We start from the raw sequence: 9,640 nt of genomic DNA, 5'->3' as shown, positions 1-9,640 counted from the left end.
TATAGGCAGTAAGACAGGTTCTATAGGCATCTTTTCTCGTACAGTCTGAGCACAGCGATATGTCACTTTGTTCACTTGCTCAAGCGTTTGTACTGTATTGTACATCCTTGTGGTATTCATATCTACTCGCTGTTTGTGCTTTGATCGGGTATTGTGTAGTAATATCTGTTCTTTGCCGGCAGGAAAGTGTGTAATATGTATATATGTACATGTATCCTAGCTCACTCTAATTCATGCCATATCCTAGATGATATACACCTCTTTATCCATAGAAATAGTAGTCATATTAGATTTTACACCAGAGCCTATTCTCCAATGTCAATCTCAAGTATTCCTAAACATGTTATATTGTAACAGGTTTGATTTTTCCCTTTGTACTGTACATATGATTTTGTAACAAAAGCAACATTTTAAAAATGAACGTGTAGAAGAGTATATAACATGTATACAAATTACATACATCTAATGAAAACTGCACAACACTTGACAAGAAAGCCCAAACATGCAACATATAAACAGTTGCATTGATAGATATCTACTCCATGGGCAGCACTTCCTGTTATGTAACCATTTTGGCTGTTCTGATAAGTCATGGTACCGATAAGCATCTGCTCGCTGCCGGCCTACAATATGGGTAAACTCGGGCAGCAGATTTCACACTTGCTGGTTGATCGCTGCTATGCTGTCTACCGCCATGCTGTCTGTTCTACTCCTCGTGCTCTCGCTTGTAACTCTCGGTGATCAGGCACAGAGTCCGATGCCGGCATGGGTAAGTGGTTAATATCATTCTAGAGTATTTGTTTGCATGTTTTCATTTTCTAGCGCTGCACCCTTTTAGGAGCAAGAGCACTCCAGTCCTTGCTATAGTTCCTTTCCCAAAGTTCTGTAGTTGTTTAGCTGTGCTTACAGTTATTTTTAACAATATGACCGATTACAGGCAGGAGTTTTTTTCTTTTATACATTTTTAAAGAAAAAACTTTTGTTGTAATTGTAATAGTGGATAGTGACCTCATCAAGATAGAAAGAAAACTTGGTCTATCAAGCTGATGAGCTTGTTTTTCGATAATCTGCAAGCATAGAACTTGCAAACCGAAATCTCATCCTGATTAATTTGTCTCACAAAATCTAGTTTAGAAAAAAGTTTGGATAAAATCACATAAACAATACATTCTCTCATAATCAATGACTGCGAGACCTGCTGTTGGCTAAGCTCACCATAAGCTAGACGCTAGAGTAGGAATGTTTATGTTGCGTCAGTAAAGCTATATACATATATATATCAACTTAAGTCAAGTTAAATCCTGACAAAATATAATTCTGCCAATAATACGTTTCATAGTTTTACTATGGGTTTATCCTCTTTTATTCATGCAAACCTGTCCTTTAGTAATACTTGCTCTGTGATTTTACTGACATAGTTTGCTCCGTGATTTTACTGACATAGTTTGCTCCGTGATTTTACTGACATAGTTTGCTCCGTGATTTTACTGACATAGTTTGCTCCGTGATTTTACTGACATAGTTTGCTCCGTGATTTTACTGACATAGTTTGCTCCGTGATTTTACTGACATAGTTTGCTCCGTGATTTTACTGACATAGTTTGCTCCGTGATTTTACTGACATAGTTTGCTCCGTGATTTTACTGACATAGTTTGCTCCGTGATTTTACTGACATAGTTTGCTCCGTGATTTTACTGACATAGTTTGCTCCGTGATTTTACTGACATAGTTTGCTCCGTGATTTTACTGACATAGTTTGCTCCGTGATTTTACTGACATAGTTTGCTCCGTGATTTTACTGACATAGTTTGCTCCGTGATTTTACTGACATAGTTTGCTCCGTGATTTTACTGACATAGTTTGCTCCGTGATTTTACTGACATAGTTTGCTCTGTGATTTTACTGACATAGTTTGCTCTGTGATTTTACTGACATAGTTTGCTCTGTGATTTTACTGACATAGTTTGCTCTGTGATTTTACTGACATAGTTTGCTCTGTGATTTTACTGACATAGTTTGCTCTGTGATTTTACTGACATAGTTTGCTCTGAATATTGCTTTAAAATAAACCTATTTTAAAAGATCTGTTGCTTTTGCAGCTACTAGTTCCAATGGTTGTTCAATATTAGAATGTTATTTAGGGAATTTACTAATACCTCTTGGGTACTCACAAAACCCAGGCAGATGGGCTCTTTGCGACTCCCGAGCATAGCGAATTCCTCTCATAGCGAATGCCTCTCATAGCGAATGCCTCTCATAGGGAATTCCTCTCATAGCGAATGCCTCTCATAGCGAATGCCTCTCATAGGGAATGCCTCTCATAGGGAATGCCTCTCATAGGGAATGCCTCTCATAGCGAATGCCTCTCATAGGGAATGCCTCTCATAGGGAATGCCTCTCATAGGGAATGCCTCTCATAGGGAATTCCTCTCGTAGCGAATGCCTCTCGTAGCGAATGCCTCTCATAGCGAATTCCTCTCATAGGGAATGCCTCTCATAGGGAATGCCTCTCATAGCCAATGCCTCTCATAGGGAATGCCTCTCATAGGGAATGCCTCTCATAGGGAATGCCTCTCATAGCGAATGCCTCTCATAGCGAATGCCTCTCATAGGGAATGCCTCTCATAGCGAATGCCTCTCATAGCGAATGCCTCTCATAGCGAATGCCTCTCATAGCGAATGCCTCTCATAGCGAATCCTCGCAGCTCTATCTAAACCATCTGATCATCAGTTTTACTTTCTTCATTTATTTATATTCAGGTTTCAAGTGAATTTCAGACGTTAAAATCGGACATGAAAGCTCAAATAGGGAAACTGAGCTCTACCTTGGCTAGGATTGGTAAGTCTGGTGAACAAATACCAGATTTTAAACACTATTTTCAACAGACATTTATGTAGATGATTGCCACATCAACTTCAACAACTTTTAAATTTAAAGCAGTTTGTTGTAACAACTAAAAAGTACACCGAGGGACAAACCATTCCTTTCTACCTAATGAACGCTAAAGACACAAATTACCTTGTATGATGTTTAAGAGTTATTCGCTCTTGCATCTATCTAATAGGTTTCCGTGTTGTTGATAGTAACAAATAAGCATCAGGTTGAGTTTAGAAAATTTCCTTCATTGCATATTGCAAAGTTTTATGCTTATCATATGAAAACTTTTTATTCTAGGTTTGTTGCTGTCAGTTGAGACATGCATATCATATGCTTATTTATACATGCATATGTGCAAATATTAACTCAAAATGTAGCGCAGTACAACTCTGAATCTGCTGGCTTCCTGCGTTGTGCTTCTCTTTTTCTACTTATAGTAATGTTGGCTAGAAACAAATATTGATAAATGATGCCCATCACCTCATCACCTTACATGAATTCTATCATCTGTAGATAATGCCCTCATCAGGTTACGTGAGCCTCCGAGTACGTCTCCGCCTGATAACCTGCAATACCAAAGGAGTAACTACCCAAGAACCTGTCGGGAAGCTCTGAGCTCCAAAATTGTTAGACATGATAGATGGACATACATTGATCCAGATGGACCTATGAGATCAATTAAGCCATTCTCCGTTCGATGTGGTTGGAGTGGAGCCGCTGTCACCACCGAGGTACTCGTCTTGCAATCTGCAATAGTCTAGATAATCTACATGTAGCTATTACCTCGGCCTGGCCATGTCCCAAATGATCATACTTGGTAAATAATAAGCATATGCTATCGATGTGATGCGACTGAATTTTAGAAGTTATACAGAAATTAGCTGAATGCCCTGCGTTGCAATGGTAATAAAAAACAGCTTATAAACATTACCTTACCTACAACATTACCTATTTATTACATTACTTGCAACTGTTTATCAGCGGTTTTATTATCTGTGCAACGCCGGGCATTCACTTCATAGACCAATTAACTATGCTTAATATAGTTAACTTAAATACATGTATACTTAAATATAGCTAATAGGTCTATGATTCACTTATACAACAGTATCCCATGACGCGCATGATGCGCAAATTTGAGCCAATCCGCATCATAGAAACGGCCTAAATCTAAAAGCTAAGCAAGTTTTGCTACTCGTACATGTTATCAAATCCATCATACTTGGTAATAATGAAAATGGCACTTGCGAAGGATGCGCATTAATATATCGCACAGGCTATTCCATTCTAAAAATTTTCACGCTTCAGCCATTTTTATTTTTATTTGAGCAGCTCCAATGTTCTGAACGAATACTGCTAAGCTAAGCGTGACAAGACTGTGTAGCATTTTATGGGGTATTTAGCTTAATACTTGACCTATGGGGTCAAGCGCTGGCATCAAATGCCCATCCAGCGAATGTTCATTAAAACACTCAATTGCGCACAACTCCAAATGCGCATCATGTGTGTCATGGAAACATAATGCTAGTGATCCCAGCTAGTAATCGTTACGTGTGAGGCAACTTCGTTATGCGTATTTTAACGGATGTATTGAATGTTTTCACTATTATTCACGGCTCTGCTAGTTGTACGATGTAGTCCAATGGACAAGCTTGATGTCTCCAGAACTGGAGGTTCTGAGTTCAAATCTTCTTCAAAACGGGTTTTTCATTAGTAAAACTTTGTCGCTATAACTGGACAGACGGACACTGGAATTTATATATTGTACATGAGTCACTATGAGCTATCTGTGTGTTACTATGAGCTATCTGTGTGTTACTATGAGCTATAAGTGTGTTACTATGAGCTATAAGTGTGTTACTATGAGCTATTATAAATGTGTTACTATGAGCTATACATGTATGTGTGTGTTACTATGAGCTATATGTGTGTTACTATGAGTTATATGTGTGTTACTATGAGCTATATGTGTGTTACTATGAGCTATACGTGTGTTACTATGAGCTATACATGTGTTACTATGAGCTATAAGTGTGTTACTATGAGCTATAAGTGTGTTACTATGAGCTATAAGTGTGTTACTATGAGCTATTATAAATGTGTTACTATGAGCTATACATGTATGTGTGTGATACTATGAGCTATATGTGTGTTACTATGAGCTATATGTGTGTTACTATGAGCTATCTGTGTGTTACTATGAGCTATATGTGTGTTACTATGAGCTATATGTGTGTTACTATGAGCTATGTGTGTGTTACTATGAGCTATATGTGTGTTACTATGAGCTATATGTGTGTTACTATGAGCTATATGTGTGTGTGTTATTATGAGCTATGTGTGTGTTACTATGAGCTATCTGTGTGTTACTATGAGCTATAAGTGTGTTACTATGAGCTATATGTGTGTTACAATGAGCTAACTGTGTGTTACTATGAGCTAACTGTGTGTTACTATGAGATGAGATAGCCATGTGCAACTATGAGCTAGCTCTGTCCGCCACTAGCCGCTCAGCTCATACATCAAGAAGGTAGATGTTGCTCGCTGCTGTCTGTTTATATTTACTAGATGAAAGATATACGTGTAATTTCATTCGTGATTTGAAAGCTGTTCATGGCTAGACCTACTCTTAGTAGAGGTCAAGTTAATGTTACCCTTAGCTGAATTTCTACTTCCGCTTGCTTTGATCATGGTCTTATTTTAATAATATATTTTATTCTTGTGAACAACTATTAAACTTGGAGAAACAGTGCTTAAATGAAACATGTAATTTTAGTTTGGGTTTTCGAACTCATACTGGATGAAGAATATAGGGGGTCCGCGTGACTGTATTGATCACAGGGATTTCGGTGTACCAGGGGCAGCTGACTATTGTCCAACAACCAAGACTAAGATAGACTATGCTCTGTCCCTCGACCAGATGAGAGCAGCCGTGCATGTCTCCGGCAACTGCAGCCAGCGGTAAATATCAGCAATAAATTTTGTTGCATGTTAATTAGTCTGAAGCAGTGTACGTTGTCACAAAAGTCGTCGGTTAACTTCATGTTAAATTTAAGTTGAGTTAAGTTACATGCCTTTGGTACAAATACTCATGGCTTCATGACAAAGGCAGCTAATAGAATGCCTAAAAGTATTTAGGCATAACTCTCAGGTTGATACTGAGAAGAAAAGTTTGCTCATAGCATTAAGATAAGTTCATGCATGTATATTTTCACACTGGTAGTAGACACAATGGCCGGAACAACTCAGTTGTCTTTGTTTTTGTCTGAATCATTGCGTTTCCCTGATGCGGTAAATCTGCAAGTCTGCATCATCCGCGAGATGAAAATGGGAAAAACCTGCAAGTCAAGAGAATTTTATTACTCGCAGATTTTTTCATGCTTGTGGAGATGGAAACGCCACTTGTGAATGATGCGCACGAAAATGTTGCGCAAGTAAGTCCACTTTAAATATTGTCCATACTTCAATCGTTTCCATTTCAAGTTGATGAGGCAGGAGACCGCTATGCACCGCATTGACCTTTGACATAGAATTCCTAATTTTTTCACAAAGCGCTTGTGTTAATGCGCAGCATGCAAATGTCCATTAAAACACTTATTGGATGGTAACTGGATGTTCACAAAACTTCCAGATCATCATCATCCGCACATTGGAAACATAGTGAATAAAATCTTTTTCTGCTGATCTAAACATATTACACGATCCTGAGAACAGATCACCATTTCAAACGCTGGTCTAATTGTTTTGCTGCAAAAACACAATGACATTCGAAGAACATCACGCAACTGATCAATTGTCAAAGGGTTCAAACACTAGTTTATAGTACAGTTGTCAAAGGGTTCAAACACTAGTCTATAGTACAGTTGTCAAAGGGTTTAAACACTAGTTTATAGTACAGTTGTCAAAGGGTTCAAACACTAGTTTATAGTACAGTTGTCAAAGGGTTCAAATACTAATTTATAGTACAGTTGTCAAAGGGTTCAAACACTAGTTTATAGTACAGTTATCAAAGGGTTCAAACACTAGTTTATAGTACAGTTGTCAAAGGGTTCAAACACTGTTTATAGTACAGTTGTCAAAGGGTTCAAACACTAGTTTATAGTACAGTTGTCAAAGGGTTCAAACACTAGTTTATAGTACCGTTGTCAAAGGGTTCAAACACTAGTTTATTGTACAGTTGTCAAAGGGTTCAAACACTAGTTTATAGTACAGTTGTCAAAGGGTTCAAACACTAGTTTATAGTACAGTTGTCAACGGGTTAATACGCTATCACTGTGTGTACACTAGTCAATAGTCAGACAGATTTTACCTAAATCTTGATAGGATGATTAATTACAAAACTTTTTTTTGCCAGACTAAAAATGTTTAAAAAAATTGGCCAAAATGCAAGTTCAATTTGTTCGACTTGCGACCGATTGTTCAGTTGGCATAACCAATCAGAGCAGATCGAGTCAATTTCTTTTTCTCTGTTAAAACGAGCCAGGGTACACTAACAAGCGATACTCTAGTTTGAATTTGTTCAATTTGCGCACGATTGTACAGTTGGGACAACTGATGTACGCGCTTGCTAATAACAGATGATCGATCGGCTATTGTACTGATTTATACCAAAGTTGTCGAAGCGTTTATTCCTTAACTTGTATTATTCTTTGGAGCTCGTAGTCACTGAGTTGTTGCTGAGACAATTTTGCTTGCTATTGATGATCTTCTACATAAATTAATTGCTACAGTCACCAACCAAGGTCAACATGAGTTTATTAGATGTTGGAAACCAGTTTAAGTCAACTTGCTCATAAACGCTGTTCTTATTATATTAGGTCTAACTTTTACATGGGCAATGTGTTTGTTTATAGTTTGGGTTATTTTGTTGTAATAGGGTAGACTGGGACTGCCATGCAAGCAGCATGCTTTATTTGGATTCTCTTGGAACTAAAGCTATGGCATTTGGAATGCCATTGGAGTCTTTTGAATACTTTTCACAAGGTAAATGCAGAGTAGTAGCGTTTATCTGTAAATCATAATGGTTCATGGTTTCTTGATACCTTTAAGAATCTTAATCTATTATAGACGATAGTACTATCTTTCTACACAACACATGAGTAGTTCATGGGTCACTGAGACGTACTTCTGGCATCACATGCTGCATCTCAGACATGCAGTTTTGCTGAGCTCTGAATTAGATAGAGTGAAGGTCATGAAGATAATGCTGGATTTTGTGAACAGTTCATCACTTCCGAAAATTTGCGATAAATTCAATAGCCACTTGTTTAACCTTTATCACGAAACCTGAGAAATTAACGAATTCATCAGTTTCTATGTGAGAATTATCTACACAAATAAAGCAGGCCTATTAAACAACAGCAATTTATATGTAATTATTAAAGGGTGAATTTAACATCAAAACGTTTGGATTTAAAACTGATTGAAATAATATCAAAATTTTATCAAGTGGGAATCAATTCTTTGAGTCAATTAGAGATGCATTGAGCTGCTGCGCTGCTGACACAATTCTCTGTTAACTGGTCCATTCATACAGTTAGCTCATTGCCTGTTTTATACACATTGGCATTTTACCGATAGAACAACTCCAAATTGACGGTCAAGCTTGCTGTTTAACTTGTATCACAATTCCTTTCACCATTTATCTGTTTGCATACTTTTCTGTAATTATTGCTGTTTAGGACTTTGTGAGTGCGGCAAGGATAACAGCTGCGTCAAGTCTTCCTCTCTCTGTAACTGCGCTGCTGACTCGCCGAACAGTTGGCTGCGGGATAGGATTGTGGTGACAGACAAGCGAAGTCTTCCTGTTACAGCTTTTACATTGGGAGACATGCTGAGCAACAGAGATCAAGCTCAGATCTCTGTGTCTAACGTTGTCTGCCAAGATAACCCATGGAGCTGAACAATGGTTTCAAAGCTATATCTCATGGATTATATTCGCTTAGTGTCATGCATAGTGCTTTGTTATACTATTTTGGGGCATGCCATAGTTGAGTTGCTGCATGAGCTGTAACTGTTAAATTTAATGATTTTGAGAACAGAGCTGACATTTTATTTAGCAAGAACAAATTTTTACTAATAGCTTTTGTAGCATTATAGCTTTCCTGCATGTGGAGTTTTTCATAGAGAAATCTTAATTTAGTGTCTTGAAAATGCAGTATGCCGTGAACCGTTTGAGAATCTGGTTCTAAGTTTTGTTACAAATAGTACTGGAACATTTCTTGAAACCACACATTCTTGTGATATCAATTGCACCTTATATTCTTGTATATTCTTGATGCTATGGCATCTGGCAGCTGTTTGCTATATTTATGCTGTTCAATATAATCATCTTTGCACCTGTTACCTACAGCAGCTTCTCTAATCGGCTTAGTTAGGTGATGAAAACAGCTATTAGAATATGTATGAAGTGGGATTCTTTTATTTGACACACATACTACCTAAATCAGGGGTTCCCAACTAGAGAGGAATTCAACCTTGAGGGAAATTTTTAATAGACGAGGGGTGAACAGAAAGGTGTCTGATTCATTAAATTTTTAATTTATGTCCTGTAGTGCCGTGTGAGTTTAGGTTTCATCATTTAACATTTCGGTTTTATTTATACTATTAGTTGCTAATCATGAGCTACTAGTCAGAACCCAGATTTATGTGAATACGTCCATCCAGAATATGATTAGATAGTAAGTTAACCTAGTCATAAACCAATACACTGCCATGCAGGTCATGTATTGTTGTGCTGTGTAAAAATTAATAATATGTTG

General features: G+C 37.6%; 1 protein-coding gene across 1 annotated transcript; it reads left to right on the top strand.

The window, feature by feature from the left end:
- The first annotated feature begins 620 nt into the window (after nt 1-620).
- LOC137394635 (contactin-associated protein-like 3B) lies at nt 621-9,224 on the top strand. The gene is made up of 6 exons (XM_068081387.1): nt 621-769; nt 2,762-2,840; nt 3,393-3,610; nt 5,656-5,840; nt 7,756-7,862; nt 8,561-9,224. The coding sequence occupies exons 1-6, from the start codon at nt 680-682 to the stop codon at nt 8,779-8,781; spliced, it is 900 nt and encodes a 299-aa protein (XP_067937488.1). The 5' UTR covers nt 621-679; the 3' UTR covers nt 8,782-9,224.
- The last annotated feature ends 416 nt before the right edge of the window (nt 9,225-9,640 follow it).

The sequence above is a fragment of the Watersipora subatra genome, chromosome 4 (genome assembly GCF_963576615.1).
Source record: "Watersipora subatra chromosome 4, tzWatSuba1.1, whole genome shotgun sequence".
Classification (NCBI taxonomy): Eukaryota; Metazoa; Bryozoa; class Gymnolaemata; order Cheilostomatida; family Watersiporidae; genus Watersipora; species Watersipora subatra.
Note: the sequence above shows the minus strand (reverse complement) of the source record. Positions and strands in the feature narration are given on the sequence as shown.

What these genes read in the sequence shown, in the direction of transcription:
- LOC137394635 (XM_068081387.1), top strand. Translation starts at nt 680, where the DNA reads ATGCTGTCTACCGCCATGCTGTCTGTTCTACTCCTCGTGCTCTCGCTT. An exon ending in AGAGTCCGATGCCGGCATGG is followed by an intron (nt 770 to 2,761) that starts GTAAGTGGTTAA and finishes ATTTATATTCAG; the next exon opens with GTTTCAAGTGAATTTCAGAC. An exon ending in TCCGGCAACTGCAGCCAGCG is followed by an intron (nt 5,841 to 7,755) that starts GTAAATATCAGC and finishes TTGTTGTAATAG; the next exon opens with GGTAGACTGGGACTGCCATG.